An 18,886-nucleotide genomic window follows, 5' to 3' on the forward strand; every position below is an offset into this window, starting at 1 on the left:
TTAAGATTTAATTTAGGCATTTACTCACATATAAACCTTGATCAGCAAACATAAACAGATGCTCAACTGAACATGAATGACGTATAAGTACAAACCTCTTCCGGAAGCTCAAACATGCTATGTAACACATGAGAATAAACCTCAATGGTTACGCAGCATGCTTGAGCTTCCGGAAGTGGTTTGTTCTCATGCGTAATTCAGAATGCTGTCAGATTTCATCAAAAAGATCTTCATTTGTGTTCCGAAGTTGAACGGAAGTCTTACGGGTTTGGAACAACATGAGGGTGTGTAATTAATGACAGAATTTTCATTTTGGGATGAACTAACCCTTTAAGGGAATCCACCCAGAGTCAAAAGTATTAGGATCCTACTGGATAACTTTCAAGGACACATCCGTGGACCTCCTATTATGCCCTGTTAAATCTTGATTTGCTTTTTTGGCTACTATAATAGGTTTTCATGCCTAAATGTTCAATAAACACATTATTTTTCCCATATTTGACATTGCTGCAGCTCCTCGCTCCCCCAGTCTGTCAGTAACGCTCTGTTTAGTTCCTGTTTCTATGAAGGTCAAGCACTTCGAGCACGTTTGGGAAATGTCACGCCCGTTACCGCAACCATAATTTTCAACTAACTACTAACTCAACCAGGCCCTGCCCCTTTATTCTGCATATGCCTTGGGTGGCAATTATTTAAATGAGGAATATCATGATGTGTTTGTTCCCGGAAGAAAACCCATGACTACAAAGGAGGCATTTCTGGGAGTTCAGAAACAGAAACAGACTATGTGCTTTGGAACTTTGCAAAGATTTTTCATGCTCAAACAGCAACATTACACACTTAAGAAAGATGAACATGGAAAAAAGCATAACAGCCCTAGTAATAAATAAAACAACAACACCAAAATCTATTTTAAATACATTTATTTCATACTAAGTATACTTCAAATCAATATGTAATTTGTCGCCGCTAGAGGTCACCTATTCAAAACAAAGGCGTAGCTTGATGACGCCGAGTTTGAGCGCAGAATCTTGGGAGTTGTCGTCTTCACCTCACAGCCGATGAAAAAGAATCCGACGGGACTCGGGCAGAAATCATGTTCATGGATGAGATTATTAATGTTACTGTAGTATGAAGCAGAGCAGGACCGAGTGCTGTGAGACTGGAACAAGGCTGCTGGAGCAGTTGCTAATGAGAGATGAGCGCAACACAAGGCTCAAGAGCAGTGGAACTTTTATTATGCCACAGTCGCCGCTTCCGCTTCTTCCGGTCAAGCATATGTGGGGTAACCATAGACCATACATCCATAAAAATATAGACGTAGTGTTCGTGACATCACCCGTAGGTTTCTGAAGAACACGGATAACAGAAAATGGGCAAAGAGGTGGGACGTGGGTAGAGCTGAGGTGACATGACGGCAGCAGATAAACGGCTAGTGGTGAGAGCAGTGGCAATCCACCTGTCACTCAAGTGGCCGCGCCCTTAATTATGCAGAACTTTAAGGCTTAATATAATTTAAACGGATGAGTTATAAAGAAAATTCACCCCCCTCACAGTCATGAAGGGCAAAATTAGCTATATAGACCAAAACCACAATTTGTACCAGGCTGTAAACATTTTCTGCTGTAAAGCTGGTCATTTTAACATGGGGCTCAATGAGATTCTGCTCTCTTTTGGAGCCTCTCCCTAGTGGCCAGTCGATGAATTGCAGTTTAAGTCACTTCCGTATTGGCTTCAAGAGAAACGGGGGAAGGTTGCTGCTTGGGGGTAACGTAGCGCTGTTTTTTTTTTTTTAATCATATTAGATACATTTGAGTGTGTTGAAAATTATGTTATATGATGATGATGTTTCTGGAAAAGATTCGAAACATCAGGAGTGTCGAAAATTTACAGCAGACATAAACCCCAGAGCACAGCTACGTTTTATCCATAAGCACAAAAAGCCTGACAATGCTAAATGTTCAGTTTTCTGATAATATAACTCACATATTAAAGTGTGGCAATAAATTAAATGTAACAATTATAATACTACTTGTTATAATAAAACCAACAGAGTTGTTTGATTCAAGTAAATTGTGTTCTAATTATTTTATGGTTTTTATAGTGTTTATATGGCAGAATATATGATCATGTAATATAGGCTATAGGCTTATATATAAAAAAAAATGTTAGTAAATGGACTTGAACTTCCATAAACCCATAGAGTACTGGTCTGGCTTCAAACATTCTGACACGCAAAGTGAAGCATTCACGTGACTGGAAAGAAAGTGAGACTTCGTTTTTTCGCTGGCACGGAGCTTCATGAGAAATTGCACTGCATACTCGATACAAGCTTTGAAGATTCAGTGTCATACGCAACATCACTAGCACTTGGGTTCTTCAACTTGCCTTAAGTTGGACTCCTTACATGTATGATCTTTGTATAATATAAATATAAATGCAAAATATTTAAAGTGTACCTAAAGTATACTTGCAATAGTTCCACTTTAGCACAATCAAATATACTTAAGTATATCTTTAGTTGGACCTCAGCACTACTTCCACACAATTAAAGTGCATTAAGTACAAAATTAGTTGTTCCAATTTAAGACTTTAAGTATACCAGTTTAGTATACCAAAAGTACAATTACAGGGTTTTTTTTATTTAGCATATAAATATGTAAATGTATTTGAAGTATACTTAGCACAAAATAAATATATTTCAAATACAAAAAAAACTTGCTGAAACCAAGCTGCAAAAACAACCAACCTTTTATTTCCTGTACATTTTGACAATAATTTATTGGACCTTTAGACAAAATATTAATAAATAAATAAATAAAAGCAAATGTTTTTTTTTCCCCGTTGAATATAATAATTGCTACATCAGGCTTTTATTGTTCATATAGAATGATAGGAGAATATGGCCATTTTCTTGCTAGAAAAAAGTATAAACTATCAATCAGATGACAGAAGGCATATAGTAGATTGTCTACAAGAAGCTTAGAAATTTGCGTATCAAATATGATACAGTTGCAAGAAAAAGTATGTGAACCACTTGCAGAATCTGTGAAAATGTGCAAAATTTTAACAAAATAAGAGAGATCATACAAAATGCATGTTATTTTTTATTTAGTACTGTCCTGAGTAAGATATTTTACATAAAAGATGTTTACATATAATCCACAAGACAAAAAAATAGCTGAATTTATTAAAATGACCCAGTTCAAAAGTTTGTGAACCATTGATTCTTAATACTGTGTGTCATTACCTGGATGATCTATGACTGTTTTGTTTGTTGTGTGATGGTTGTTCATGAGTCCCTTGTTTATTCTGAGCAGTTAAACTGAGCTCTGTTTTTCAGATAAAATCTCCAGGTCCCAAAAATTCTTCAGTTTTCCACCATCTTTAGCATATTTGAACCCTTTACAACAGTGACTGAATGATTTTGAGATCCATCTTTTCACATGGAGGACAACTGTGGGACTCAAACACAACTATTAAAAAAGGTTCAAACATTCATGCTTCAGAAGGAAACACGATGCATTAAGAGTCGGGGGGTGAAAACTTTTGAACAGGATGAAGAGGTCCAAATTTTTCTTATTTCGCTTGAATATCATTTTTTTTCATTTAGTACTGCCCTGCAGAAGCAACAGAAAATACTTGCATGTTTCCCGGAAGACAAATTAAATACAATTTACCTTGATCTTCAAATTCCAAATGTTTTCACCCCCTGTCTATTAATGCATCATGTTTTTTTCTGAGCATCAGTGAATGTTTGAACCTTTTTTAAAAGTTGTGTTTGAGTCCCTCAGTTGTCCTCAGTGTGAAAAGACGGACCTCAAAATCATTCAATCAATGCTGTAAAGGGTTCAAATATGCAAAAAATGCTGGAAAACTGAAGAATCTGCAGGACCTGGAGGATTTTTCTGAAGAACAGAGCTCAGTTTAACTGCTCAGGACAAACAAGGGACTCATGAACAACCATCACAAAACAAAAAAACAGTCGTAGATCATCCAGGTAACCACACACAGTATTAAGAATCAATGGTTCACATACTTATGAATGTGGTTATTTTAATACATTCAGCTATTTTTTTGTCTTGTGGATTATAAGTAAACATCTTTTATGTAAAGTATCTTACTCAGGACAGTACTAAATAAAAAATAACATGCATTTTGTATTATCTCCCTTATTTTGTTAAAATTATTAACATTTTCACAGATTCTGCAAGTGGTTCACATACTTTTTCTTGCAACTGGACATTTAGTTAGCTTTGTAGGGTTTTAAAAGAGACAGAGCACCAAAACTGAGCATCTCACACAAAGGGTCAAAATGAGGATAAAAAAAAAAAAATAATGTTTTGCAAATATACAACTGTTTTAAGACTATGGAAGAAAAAAATGTTTTTTGTCGAGTATCATATTTCATACATCAGGCTATTATAGCTCATTTAGTATGATATAGTGAGAATATTGAGCTCATACTCAAAGAGGAAACATCTCAATATTATTTAGAGGCCCAAACTGAACAAAAATATGTAATTTGGTGCAGATGCTTATATTTATATGGGCAAAAAGTAAGATGAAATTGTGATAGTTTGTAATGTAAATCAATGAAATCTTTATAACAGACTACTTACATAAAATCAAAGCTCTGTAGTTTTTATTGTGGGGGCCAAAACATATAATGCAATGCAATACAATGATGATTGAGACATGAACAAAAGCCTGTTGCATCATATTTGGTACTCACATTTGAACATGACTTTTATAAAAAATGATGTATAGATAATCAAGTAAACCTAAGTTGCTTCTGTCCAGTATGTATTCATCTTAAAATATTAATAAAAATATTAAACTTTTAAATATTCTTATGTTTACTAAAAATAATTAAAGATTACACATTAAAAAGACATGTGAAACACAAGCTGAAGGTGGACGTTTGTACAATTATACCAAAAGCCCTTTTTCTTGCTAAAAAGTCTAAACCATCAATCAGATGACAGAGGGCATGTGGTAGATTGTGTGCAACAGGGTCACGTTGATCATGTTGATCATTTAGAGGTCTTAGAAATTTGTGTATCAAATATGATACAGAAGATTTATAGGTTTTAAGCAGAGAACCAAAACAGAGTGTTTCTGACAGAGTGAATTCTTAAATTTTTGAATTTTCCAAATATACAACTTTTTTTTTCTTTATGCAAAAAACGAACATAAGTGATCCTCAAGCAACATAACAAAATAAAAAATAAAAAAACGTTATGACCCGTTTAATGTATTAACAGAAAACTTAGCACAGTAAAAAAAAAAAAAAAAAGTTAATTAAATAATGGAAAGTAAAGAGTAAACTGATGTTAATGAATCGTCACTCACCCATGCAGTTCTTCATCATCATAAATCCACTCTCATAGCCAGGGAAACAGTTGCACTGAAAACTGCCCAGTGTGTTCACACACATGCCATGACCACAAACATCAGGAGAAATCTTGCACTCGTCAATATCTGTGAAAATTCACAGTCAGATATTGTAGAGAAACACAATAAATGCTATATCATTTTTAGCTGAATGTATTTACAGAAACTCAAAGGGCAGCACAAACATTCATTTGAAAATTATGTAACATATTTATATACAGTTTATATCCTTGGGTCATACAGGGCAGCACATAATTTTTTTGAAGAATGCAACTCAGGAGGCTGTGGTAGCAAAAAACTAAATCTCTATTGTCAATCATTACTGTCCTCATAAAAACGTTAAACATTTCTCCAGTCATTCTTTACTGATGAAAATGACTTGCTTTTTGTCTTCACAGACACTCAGTATCACCTGTGCAGTTTTGCTCATTGGTATCCAGTGCAAACCCGCTGTCGCAACGACATCTGAAGCTTCCAATGGTGTTCCGACATTTTCCATGAATACAGATGCTTTGGAAAACTTTACACTCATTTATATCTGACAAAGAGGGAATTGCATAAACTTCATTATTTAAACATAATATGAACTTTAAACAGCATATATGAGCTTAATAAGAATTGACATAACAGTGAAAGCTAAATACTCGAGGGCAAATATATTTATTTGACCTTTATAAACAGCTCTGCCAGTGAGCATGTCGCCTTTGTTGGCGAAGCCTGGTCCTCTTGGGCACAGAGCGTCAAACTGCCGTGTGCCAGGCTCAGGGCATAAGTCACAATCTTTGCCCCAGGCTAAACCCACCGTACAGCAACACACATCCATACGGAACCGTCCTGGTACCGGCTGCGTACACACATCTTCATCGTAGGTTAGGAAACAGGGTTCTGAGCGAACATCTGGAGAAAAAAAATAGACTAAGAAACATTTCTTTCCAACACTTCCCATCATTTGGTGATGAATTTTTTAAATGATGGCACAGATAAAGCATGGTATAAATAGCACAGCACAATCACTAGTGGCTGATGTATTTCTACTGCCACACAGTACATACCATCATACTGACCAGCCCCAGTCCATATCAACATGATACGAAGACATGTTAGGGATTAAAGGGATCCTTCACTCAAAATTAAAAACTTATCATTTACTCACCCTCATTGTCATCATTCCAAACCCATAAGACTTTTGTTTATCTTTGGATGACACAAATTAAGATTTTTTTTTAACATTCTTCTCAATTGAAAGTTCATGCAACCAAAATTTTCTTCTAAAACTTTAAAAGTAATACAAATGAATTGAACGGTTAAATAATTAAAATCGAGCGCAGCGTTAGTTCAGTCAGGCCATGTAGGCATAGTGCTGCGACCAGCTGATGCGGTCAGCTGTCAAATCGCTCCAATCACTACCATTCTCCTATTAGACACGGGACATATATACGTGGCATTACCGCTCGGTAAGTATGCTCAAACTGCTCGCAACCCTCCCTCCCTCCCCATTATAAGCATGAGCATATTACTGTGCACCTTCTGTTTGTTGACTTCTTTTGTTTCAGATCACTAAGGCTTTCAAGTCCCGGCTGGCATGGACCTCACTGCTGACACTCATCCTCATAACCAAGCTACAGTATAGACGTCCCACTGCCATATCTACACGATTACCATGTTCGCTTTTAAAGACATTACTAAGTGTCTTAATTGTCTATGTACAACCCCAAATCAGAAAAAGTTGGGACAGTATGGAAAACACAAATAAAAAAAGAAAGTAGTGATTTCTAAATTTACTTTGACTTGTATTTCATTGCAGACAATGTGAACACAAAATATTTCATGTTTTGTCTGGTCAGCTTAATTTCATTTGTAAATATACATCCTTTCCTGTCATTCAGACCTGCAACACATTCCAAAAAAGGTTGGGACAGGAGCAATTTAGGGCTAGTAATCAGGTAAATTGGTTAAATAATGATGTGATTTGAAACAGGTGATGTCAACAGGTGATTGTAATTATGATTTGGTACAAAAGCAGCATCCAAGAAAGGTCTAGTCCTTTAGGAGCAAAGATGGGCCGAGGATCGCCAGTTTGCCAACAAATACGTGAGAAAATTATTGAAATGTTTAAAAACAATGTTCCTCAAAGAAAGATAGGAAGACATTTGCTTATTTCACCTTCAACAGTGCATAACATAATTAAAAGATTCAAGGAATGTGGAGGAATTTCAGTGCGTAAAGGACAAGGGCGCAAGCCTAAGCTGAACAACCGTGATCTCCGATCCCTCAGGCAGCACTGCATCAAGAATCGTCATTCATCTGTAAGCGATATCACCACATGGGCTCAGGACTACTTTGGCAAACCTTTGTCAAGTACCACAATACGTAGTTACATCCACAAATGGCAGTTAAAACTGTACTGTGCCAAAAGGAAGCCCTATGTTAACAGTGTCCAGAAGCGCCGTCGACTTCTCTGGGCTCGGAGGCATCTGGGATGGACCATCACACAGTGGAAACGTGTACTGTGGTCAGATGAATCAGTATTTCAGGTATTTTTGGAGAGAAATGGACACCGTGTGCTCCGGACCAAAGAAGAAAAGGATCATCCAGACTGTTACCAGCAACAAGTCCAAAAGCCAGGGTCTGTCATGGTATGGGGTTGTGTCAGTGCCCTTGGCAAAGGTAACTTGCACTTCTGTGATGGCACCATTACCGCTGAAAAGTACATAGAGATTTTGGAGCACAATATGCTGCCTTCAAGAAGACATCTTTTCCAGGGACGTCCATGCATATTTCAACAAGATAATGCAAAACCACATTCTGCACACATTACAAAGTCCTGGCTGCGGAGGAAGAGGATACAGGTACTTGACTGGCCTGCCTGCAGTCCCGACCTGTCTCCAATAGAGAATCATGAGGAACACATTAAATAATGTGCTGTTGTATTGTCTGCAATGAAATACAAGTCAAAGTAAATTTAGAAATCACTACTTTCTTTTTTTATTTGTGTTTTCCATACTGTCCCAACTTTTTCTGATTTGGGGTTGTATTTTCAAGCTGATTGTTCCGGGGTGTTAATGTTAAAGCTCTTGTATGTTCAATTAATTTTGGAGCAAGAACCCCCATAAGGAACCATACCGCCAAAGATAAATTGTGTTCAATAAACTCAAGTAACTTGCCAAAGTGGTCCTGTCTGAAGTCTTTTGAAGCGACAGGATTGTTTTACATGATGAACAGATTTCATTTAGGCATTCATTCACATAAACAGAAGCTTACCTAGTGTAACCTCGGTTCCCTTTCAGTAGGTCACGTCACCTTATCACCATAGAGTGTAAACTAAACAAGCCAATGGACATTGGCGTGCGAGCTTCGCGTCATGCGACCCGCCCCGCGGCGCGGGTATAAATGCGGAAGCAGGTGCGCTCGCACTCTGTCTTTCGCTTCGGAGCCGAGCATTCGTGTTTCCTGCTAAGATCTCTTCACTGTGTTGAACAGAAACGAGCCTGAGGAAGCCTCTTCTGTTGTACGAGTGTTGGTGTGACAGCACATTACAGCGGTGGCCGCGAGCCTCTTATTCAGCTCTCAACTGCAGTTTTCACAGCAAGTGTGTGTTTGTGCAGACAAGGGTTGCGATTTGGGCCAGTTGTCTGTGTGTGTTGATTGTAGGCAACCAATGTGAACCTACAATCACACCGCGGCTTTCCCCTGTGTGCTTCAGCACTGAACAAAAGAGTGAGATTTCCTTTCTAAAAGAGCATTGTGGACGGACACTGCGTCTTTTCCAAGATGTCATTCCGTCCGTGCGTTACTGGATGCGGTCATTCCCTGGCCCCACCTGACGGTCAAAATCGCTGCATCACATGCCTGGGCATTCAGCATGCTGAGGCAGCTTTTGTGGATAGTTCATGTCTCTACTGCGGAAACATGACTATCGCAGTGTTAAGGTCTAGACTCTCCTACCTTGGTTCTCAGGGCGGAGTCCCCTCCCCTATGCCCCGTTCTGCTGTTTTTTCTGGTTCTCGCCAGGAGGGTGGCAGTTCGGCGTGTAGGCAGGGTGACCTGAGGATCACGGTTAGGGCTTACCCATCGAGACCATCTCCATGGGCCCCTAACCCCTCCACTACTCTGCAGCCAGTGGTGCTGCCAGAGGATCATGCTGGCCCCTATCGTGAGCGACCAGCCGTTTCCTTTGGCACACCAGCTGAGGACCAGATGCCAATCGCGGCATCGGAAGGTGAGCAAGAGTCCTCTGGAGATGAAGACTCGGCTGCGTTACCTCCCTCCGGGACTGTAGCGTTGCCCTGAGTCAGATCCAGAGCTGACCGCTATGTTTTCCCGGGCCACCAAGAAGGTCGGGCTCGAGTGGAATCCTCCACTGTGTCCCAAACCTTCTCAGGTGGACGACTGGTTTCTCGGGGCGGCCTGCACTGGTTCTCAGCACCCCCAGTGCCATTCTTTCCGGAAGTGCATGAAGAGATGACCAGATCATAGAAGATGTCGGTCTGATCCCTCTTCCGCCTTCACCACCCTGGATGGCAGAGCACTAAGGGGTACGCTGGAATCTCCCCAGTTGAGCGTGCTGTCGCGATGCAGTTGTGTCAGACAGCCGCCAGCTGGCGGGGTGACCTGCGTCTCCCATCCCGGGCCTGTAAGTTCTCCTCCAATCTAACGGAGAAGGCTTACAGAGCCTGTGGACAGGCCGCCTCTGCCCTGAATGCCATGGCGTTGCTCCAAGTCTATCGAATCGGCCGCAGCAGACGGAGGCGATCAAACACATCCTGCCCTGGCGGTCTGCTGCTGGCACCACCCCACCGCTGGCTGCAGTCCCTCCGCCTGCTTGTCGCCGAGGTTGCCCGCCTGCGCCGTCCTCCACCCCTGCCAAGTCTGCAAAGCAGCAGCCTCCACCCAGCAGACAGCAGGGAGCCGGTCGTGGACACGGCGCCCAGCCCGCTCAGCCTACAGCCAAGCCAGGAGGCAAGAGATCTAGGAAGCGGTCCTGAGACGGGCGACCTGGAGGAGAGGAAGACAGCTCTTCTGGAGACTATGCCCGCATCGCTCCCTCCCCCAGAGGAGGGCCGGGTGGAGAATCTTTCATTTTGTTTTGTTTCTGTTCTGCCAGTACCCACTTTTTCACAAAGAGAGCTGTTTCCCAATCCACGAGGTCCCAAGAGGGCGCGTCTGGCGGTGCGCGACGCTATGCCTCGCCACCCTCAGCCCCCTCTCACCTCGCCCTTTCTGCGCAGTCTCCCATACACTCTCGCGGAGTCTGACCCCACTTCGGGCCACGCTGCCATCTGAGTCGGGTCCCTCTGCTCCGCCTCGCTGCCCCATGCTGGGAATGTCTGTGGTGTCGTTGGTCCCGCTGGCTCTAAGTCTGGGAGCTTGGTTAACGCTTTCTAGCCCGTCCCACAGGCTCATCCGCACAATCAGACTCAGCTATGCAATTCAGTTCACCCGACGTCCCCCAGTGTTCAGGGCTGTTCACTACACTCATGTCTCTGTGAATGAGGCCCCTGTGCTTCGGGTGGAAATTGCAGTCCTCCTGGTGAAGGACGCAATAGAGCCGGTCCCACGAACCGATATGAAGTTAGGGTTCTACAACCCATATTTCATTGGACCCAAGAAAGGCGGTGGGTTACGGCCAATCTTGGATCTGCAAGTCCTGAATTGTTCCCTTCACAGGCTGCCGTTCAAGATGCTGATGCAGAAACGCATTTTCGAATGCATCCGTCCCCAAGATTGGTTTGCAGCTATCGACCTGAAGGATGCGCACTTTCATGTCTCGGTTCTTCCTTGACACAGACCCTTTCTACGGTTTGCGTTCGTGGGTCGGGCATATCAGTACAAAGTCCTACCCTTCTGTCACCCCGCGTCTTTACCAAGGTTGCGGAGGTGGCCATTGTTCCCCTCAGGGAACAGGGCGTTCGCATTCTCAATTATCATCGATGACTGGCTCATTCTAGCTCACTCGCGAGAACAACTATACGAACACAGGGATCTGGTGTTAGCACACCTCAGCCGGTTGGGTCTTCGGGTCAACTGGGACAAGAGCAAACTTGCCCCCCGGGCAGAGGATCTCTTATCTCGGTATGGAACTGGATTCGGTCAACCAGACTGCGCGCCTCACTGAGGAGCGCGTCCAGTCAGTGTTGAACTGCCCGAGTTCGCTCAAGAGCAGGACGGTGGCCCCACTGAAATTATTTCAGAGGCTCCTGGGGCATATGGAATCTGCAGCCGCAGTCACGCTGCTCGGATTGCTTCATATGAAGCCGCTTCAGCACTGGCTTCAAGGCCAAGTCCCGAGATGGGCGTGGCAACGTGGCACATTTCGTGTGGTCATCACACCGAGCTGCCGTCGTACTCAGTGGTCGGAGCCTTCATTCCTGCGGGCAGAAGTTCCCCTGGAACAAGTGACCAGGCATGCTGTGGTCTCCACAGATGCTTCCGCCACAGGGTGGGGAGCCACGTACAGCGGGCATGCAGTCTCGGGTCTGTGGACGGGGCCTCAACTGCAGTGGCATATCAATTGCCTCGAGTTGCTAGCAGTACGTCTTGCGCTGGGCCGCTTCAAACAGCTGCTACTAGGCAAGCATGTACTGGTCCGTACAGACAACACTGCAACTGTTGCGTACATCAACCACCAGGGCGATCTACGCTCCCGTCACATGTCGCAACTCACCCGCCATCTCCTCTTATGGAGTCAGAAGCATCTGAGGTCGCTTCGTGCCATTCACATCCCAGGCGTGCTGAACTGTGCAGCTGACGAGCTCTCACAGCAGCCACCACTTCTTGGAGAATGGAGACTGCATCCCCAGGCGGTCCAGCTGATTTGGCAGCATTTCGGGGCCACACAGATAGATCTGTTTGCCTCCCCGGATACAGCCCATTGCCAGTTGTTTTACTCCCTGACCGAGGGCACTCTCGGCATGGATGCACTGGCACACAGCTGGCCCCGGAACCTTCGCAAATATGCGTTTCCCCCAGTGAGCCTGCTTTCACAACTGTTGTGCAAAGTCAGGGAGGACGAGGAGCAAGTCCTGCTAGTGGCGCTCTATTGGCCCACCCGGACCTGGTTTCCAGAACTGATGTTTCTATGTGACAACACCTCCCTGGCCCATTCCTCTGAGGAAGGACCTTCTGACTCAGAGACGGGGCACCTTGTGGCACCCGTGTCCAGACCTCTAGAAACTCCATGTCTGGTCCCTGGACGGCACGCGGAGGTTCTACGCGATCTACCCCAGTCGGTTGTAGACACCGTCACTTCTGCGAGAGCTCCTTCTACAAGAAACCTCTATGCTCTGAAGTGGAACCTGTTCATCAAGTGGTGTTCTTCTCACGGGGAGAACACCCGAACTTGCTCAATCAGGTCAGTGATTTCCTTCCTACAAGAAGGACTGGAGCGAACACTGTCTCCCTCCACCCTCAAAGTGTATGTTGCCGCCATTGCCGCACATCACGATGCAGTTAAAGGTAAGTCTTTGGGAAGGCACGACCTGATCGTCAGGTTCCTGAGGGGGGCGAGGAGACTGATTCCGCCTTGCCCTCCCTCTATACCCTCTTAGGGCCTGTCCCGGGTACTTACAGCTCTCCGGGGACCACTCTTTGAGCCTTTGCAGTCAGCCGAGTTAAAAACTCTGTCCCTTAAGACAGTGCTCCTGGTTGCATTGGACTCTATCAATAGGGTAGGGGACCTGCACGCATTTTCGGTCGATGAATCATGCCTGGAGTTCGGCCCGGGTGATACTCACGTTATCTTGAGACCCCGGCCTGGATATGTGCCCAAGGTTCCTACCACTCCCTTTAGAGATCAGGTAGTGAACCTGCAAGCGCTGCCATTCGGAGGAGGCAGACCCAGCCCTGGCTTTGCTCTTATCAGTCCCAAGGCGTGCCTTGCCCGCACAGGTTGAGAGCTCATTCCACGAGAGTAGTAGCTTCTTCCTGGGCGCTGGTGCACGGCGCCTCACTGACAGATATATGTAGAGCTGCGGGCTGGGCGACAACTAACATGTTCGCTAGATTCTATACCCTTTGTGTAGAACCGGTATCATCCCATGTACTCGCCCCCAGTGGCCAGTAGTGCGAAGTACCCGTTCTAATTGTTGGCTTGCAATGCCATTCCTGCCCCCTGGGCCGGATACGTGCGTCTATTGCTCCAGCGAGTTCCCCGTTGGCGAACCCTGTTGAGTTCCTCCGCCACCCCTTGTGGCTTCGGACATTGCAGAGTGCCTGTTGCTAGGCCAAGCACTCGTTAACTCGCCTGTGCTATGCTGGGTGCCATATGTTGTGACTCCTACGGCAGTCCCATATGTGTATGCTTCCACGGTAACCTCCCTATGGTAAGTCTGTGTTTTCCCTTGGCAGAGTCCGCTCTGCTGTCCCTGCTAGATGTGTCTCCCCCTGTGCCAGGCTGGAGCCATCCCAGGGACTCTGTATGTGCACTGCCCACGGTCAGTCCATATGTGTATTCCCACATAAAACTGCCCCCCCCAGACCAGAGACATTTATGATTCTGTGGGAGCTATGAATAAAATAAAAATAAATTATAGAATTCACGTTTTCTCATTTTATTTGTCTTATCCTATTATTTTAGTGAGTAGAATGAGTAAATTAGTGCTAAATCATTTTTAAATGCTATACTAAAAAAACATTCTCTCCCAAGTCCCAACTCACGAATCATATCGCCGTGGTACGCGAGATGACTCTCTTCTCATTCTGTTCCCGCTATAGTTTAGGCTTATGCTAAATAGCAGGCTAACTAAACTAAATGGATATTTATTCATTGGTTTTTTAAATAAACCTACAACTAAAGGAGAGGGGGCTCTAACTATGACGCTTCAGAGGCACAACTCGGAAAAGAGGCGGCTTCCTCTGCATTAGGTAAGTTAGGCCTAAGATGTTTTTTTGACTCTTTGTATAGCAGTCGTTCATTATAAATTTTAAATGTAGGAGATATGATACATATCTTTTATGAAATGTAGAGTATATGCTATATAGCCACCATAGACATTTAGAGGGTCTCCCCAAAGTCTCCCCAAAAATTAGAAATGGCCAAACTGTCCCTCAATATTTTATATTCTTGATGCTGCTCTGCTGCACTTCGTTACGCGCAGCTCTGCTTGTTATTTGGAGGACAAAAAGTTTTAAAAGTCTCAATAGTCTTAACAGCGCTCGTCAATTTCAAAATGAGTGAGATGGCCAATCAAATCAAAGAAGGTGGGTCTTACAGAAGACGAGTATGAATTCCTGCGCAACACATTAGTTTTATCTTTGAAAAAGTGCATGGAAACATTACTATTTAACTGTTTTACAAGAGGAATCCTGAATGACTGAGAGTAATATCCAGGGATGCACGCAACTCAACTTTTTAAAAATGTAACTGTTTTGAATGTAAAATATGGTATAATTTACATTTGATTCAAATAACTCATAACTGAATGTGACAGGACCTATCTGCCCCCCCAAGCGCAAATGTGAAACTCCGCCTATGCTTGATTCTCTCTGGAGGGATAGAATATAACGTTTGCACAGAGCACATTTGGCCTCGAGGGAGTTGGATGCACTCATATATCGATGTATTTGCAGTAGGAAGTTCTAAAGCATTTGCACGGAGAGCATTTGGCTCTCCGGGGAGCTGAAGGTATTCACTGTGATGTGTTTGCGGTGGAACGCTCCACCAATGTTTGACACTCTCTTGAGAGATAAGAGTCAAGTGTCTGCACCTCGCGGCTCAGGTCCCGTGGCTGCAGAGGCACCAGGGTGGGACTGATAGTGAGTATTTTAGACGGAGCTTGAGGAGGAGTCTGACAAGAGTTTTTCCCTTTTGGGCTTCTCCTGATAGCTTCATTGCTCTCAAATCCCATTTTTGGGATCACTGTTATAAGGCGCGGTGAGGGACCTCCTCTCTCGCTTGACATCTTTTCTTAAAAAAAAAAAAGAAATTAAAAAGGGTGTGAGAGTCAAGTGTTTGCAGCTTGTGGTTCAGGACCCGTGTCTGCTGAAACAGCACGGCAGCTTCAAACGTGGGGTTGCAGGTGGGTAGAGCCGAGACAGATGAGTCTGCCTCCTCTGCTTTATCACCTTGCAGCTTATGGCAAGGCATATGCATCGGTGAGACAGGCCTGTGGGGCCATGCATAAAAAAGCTGAGTACGCCAAAGATCAAAGGGTATCACTAAAATCTGGCAACCACTCTCTCTATCGCCTTTATAGTGCATCTGTCAGCTGTGCTTGACAGTCTGAAATATATGTCTGCGTCAGCACGCTCTTCATAATGTAGCAGTGCTGAGAGCTTAATATAATTATTGCTCTCCTCCAGTATTGGAGTAGGAAGCATGCTGGTGCACTTATATCCCAGTAATAAGGACATTGAGTATCTTTATTCTTTTATCAGGGAGCAGAGCTGATGAATGGGAATTATTTTGGGCAGGTCACATACCATCCCAATTTCTCATTCTGTTTCCCTCCCCAATTATAAGGGTATAAGTAGTGTGTTACGCTCCCCTGTGGATGGGTTGCTTTAATGGCCTCTATCTTAGCATGCAGAAGGTTGGTAAGCTATGGATGGATTAAAAACGAACCATCTTCTTGTATGCTGTAAAGCAGATTAGGCTGGATGTGCTGAGAGGTTCTCGCCTGCCCCCTTCCGTAAAGTCACTTCCTAAGTGAAAACGAATGTAAGAGCTGGATGAATGAATGTTATCTGGGAAGGCATTCTTGTACTCATTCTCTCATTTTGTCCCCCTCCCCAGTTGTTATTGGGGATTTAAGCAGGGTTATGCTCCCCTATGTTAGGGTTGCTTTCTGTAAAAAGTTGGCACGGGTGCTTCTAGTAAGAGAGTAAGCGCCGTAGAGTTTTTACTACAGATTCCTCTGCTGTTTAGTTTATGACTAAGCATATTACTGGGACAGTGGTGACTATTTTAGTGGATTTCTCAAGACAGCTCTGCTCCTGATCTCTAGGCAGGTGCCTGTGCTGCTCCTGGGACTTTGGCTACCTATGGTGGAGTTTCCCTGCTAAAATACGGGTAAATTAAGTATTGAAGCATGGAGCTCTGCGGTTTTCCCTAACACCTGTTGTCACTGGTTTTTAGGGAATGAGGCCATTGTATAACCACATAAGATGCACCTGGTGGTGTTGGATGCGCAACTCCGGATTTGAAATTGAAGAGTTATGTCTAACTCACTATGATTGTGCACAGTTTACAGCTTAGTTGTAGCAGGCATTCCCTCAGCATGGCGTAGTTGGTATTAATGTTCCCACAGCGTCAAACCCATGGTGCAGTTTTGAGTTCCCTCGAAAGGGAACGTCTTAGGGCTTACATATGTAACCCCGGTTCCCTGAAAAGGGAACGAGACACTGCATCACACTGTCATGCCTCGGGCAAACCTGCGTGTCTCCTTCAGAAAATGAAGCTGGTAACGTCTAATGCAGGCTCCCTTTTATACGATCTGGCGCTCCATGTCATGTCATAGTATTGTTGTTGGCCAATCAAGATTGCCATTTTTACACATCCTTCAGACACCGGTCATGCCTGGATGCATTCACATAGTGTCAACACCATGATGCAGTGTCTCGTTCTCGGTTACATATGTAACCCTCATTCCCTGAAGGAGGGGAACAGAGACGTTACGTCAGAACTGAACAGACAGAATTGGGATCTCACCTGAGCCAATGGAGCCAATCATGCACTCCATCTGATTCCCAGATCTCACGCTCCTCGCACATTCTACACAGCCCCTCCCTGGCACATTCCTCCGAATGGTTGCTGCAATAGCGGAAACATAAACTTTCAGGGTGGAGGGAGACAGCCTTCACTCCAGCCCTTCTAGTAGGAAGGAAAGCATGGCTCTGATCGAGTATCTTCGGGGGTCTTCTCGTTGAGAAGAACACCACCTGACTAACAGGTTCCTACTTCACGGCGCAGGCGTGCCTTGTAGAGGGTGCTCTTGCTGAAGTGATAGTGTCTACCACTGCTTGAGGTAGATCTCCCGTCCAGAGACCAGACGTGGAGATTCCAGAGGTCTGGAGGCGGGTGCCATAGGGTGCCCCGTTTCTGAGAAAGCAGGTCCTTCCTCAGAGGAATGTGCCAGGGAGGGGCTGTCGTGAGGAGCGTGAAATCTGGGAACCAGGTCCGGTTGGGCCAATAGGAGTCTCAATTCTCCCGGAAGCGTAGGCTGTCATGAGAGCTCATCGGGTGCATGATTGAGCATGCCTGGAATGTGAACAGCACGAAGCAACCTTAGATGCATGCCCGTTGTACATGGCACCCCAGCAGGTGGCGGAGGTATCCGTGGAGATGATCGCATGCCTAGACACTTTTTCTAGGGGAAACTTCTGCCCGTAGACATGCAAGGTCTGACCATGGGCTGAAGGTTTGGTGACAGGCCGGAGTGATTGCCACCTGGTGCATGCCGCGTTGCCACGCCCATCTTAGCACTCGGCCGTGAAGCCAGTGCTGAAGCGGCCTCATATGTAGCAATCCTAGTGGCGTTACTGCGGCTGCTTCACGCTGTGGTCTAGGTGGAGGCTGCTGCTGAGACTGCACTGGAGTGCAGGTGGGTACATGACTTATCCACAAAAGCCACCTCAGCGTGCTTCACACCCAAACACGTGAGGCAACAATCATGACTGTCAGACAGGACCAGGTAATGACTGCATCCAGAAACACGCAGGTGGAAAGACATCTTGAAAAAGATGCAATGTCACACCCGTGCTGCTCTTTTAGGAAAATAACTCTTTTACAGTGCTGAAGTGCACAGGGGAAATGGTCATGGCACAGCTTGCAGGAATTAGTGCAGCCTGCAGTGTGCAACAAAGCTCTTTTAGCTGTATGAGAACAGCAGAAAACTCATTGAAATTGCAACCACAGCTGCAGCGCCATCACACCAACAATGATGAATGCAGAGCTTCTTCCTGATTCGTAGTTTGAGTAACTCGAACAGATGATTGCAGCAGAACAACAGAAGTGTTCGGCTCTGAAGCAAAAAGCTGAATGTGCGATTGCACACGCTCTTCCTTATATACCCGCTTTGCAGGGGAGGAGTGCGTGATGCAAATCTTGCACGTCAATGTCCATTGGTTTATTTAGTTTACACTCGAAGGTGATTGGGCTCTCAGACGAGATCCTAATTCGTCATTTCATTTCTGACGTAACGTCGAACGTGACTGACTGAAAGGGAACCAGTGTTACATGCGTAACCCTAAGACGTTCTCTGAGGGAAAGGAGCGAGACACAGACCACTCTATGGGAGTTGTGCCTATATGCGACTGTTCTTAAAACTCTCATTCACGCCTTAGCCAACATGAAATGGTGGCTGGCTCTATGGCCACAACTTACTACAACAAACCCATTCACATTTAGAATTATATGCTCTGAAAGATGAGCAAAATTGTGGGGCAGCCCTGGTCTGTGTCTCTTTCTTTTCCCTCAGAGAACAGAGGTTACACTAGGTAACCGGACATTTTCTTTACAGTCCTCCAGCAAGCCGAAGCCACCGGTCTAAAC

The 18,886-nt window shown here is 44.5% G+C and overlaps 1 protein-coding gene across 2 annotated transcripts in view; it reads right to left on the reverse strand.

Annotated features, from left to right (window-relative positions):
* LOC127520558 (fibrillin-2) overlaps positions 1–18,886 on the reverse strand; it is a 91,625-nt gene that overhangs the window by 48,605 nt on the left and 24,134 nt on the right. For both annotated transcript variants that reach the window (XM_051908805.1, XM_051908804.1), the window contains exons 16-18: positions 6,067–6,294; positions 5,810–5,935; positions 5,356–5,484 (exon numbers count right to left, since the gene is read on the reverse strand). In XM_051908805.1, coding sequence (XP_051764765.1) covers positions 5,356–5,484; positions 5,810–5,935; positions 6,067–6,294 — 483 coding nt within the window. The remainder of the gene's footprint in view (positions 1–5,355; positions 5,485–5,809; positions 5,936–6,066; positions 6,295–18,886) is intronic.

This window comes from Ctenopharyngodon idella, chromosome 10 (genome assembly GCF_019924925.1).
Source record: "Ctenopharyngodon idella isolate HZGC_01 chromosome 10, HZGC01, whole genome shotgun sequence".
In the NCBI taxonomy this organism is placed as follows: domain Eukaryota; kingdom Metazoa; phylum Chordata; class Actinopteri; order Cypriniformes; family Xenocyprididae; genus Ctenopharyngodon; species Ctenopharyngodon idella.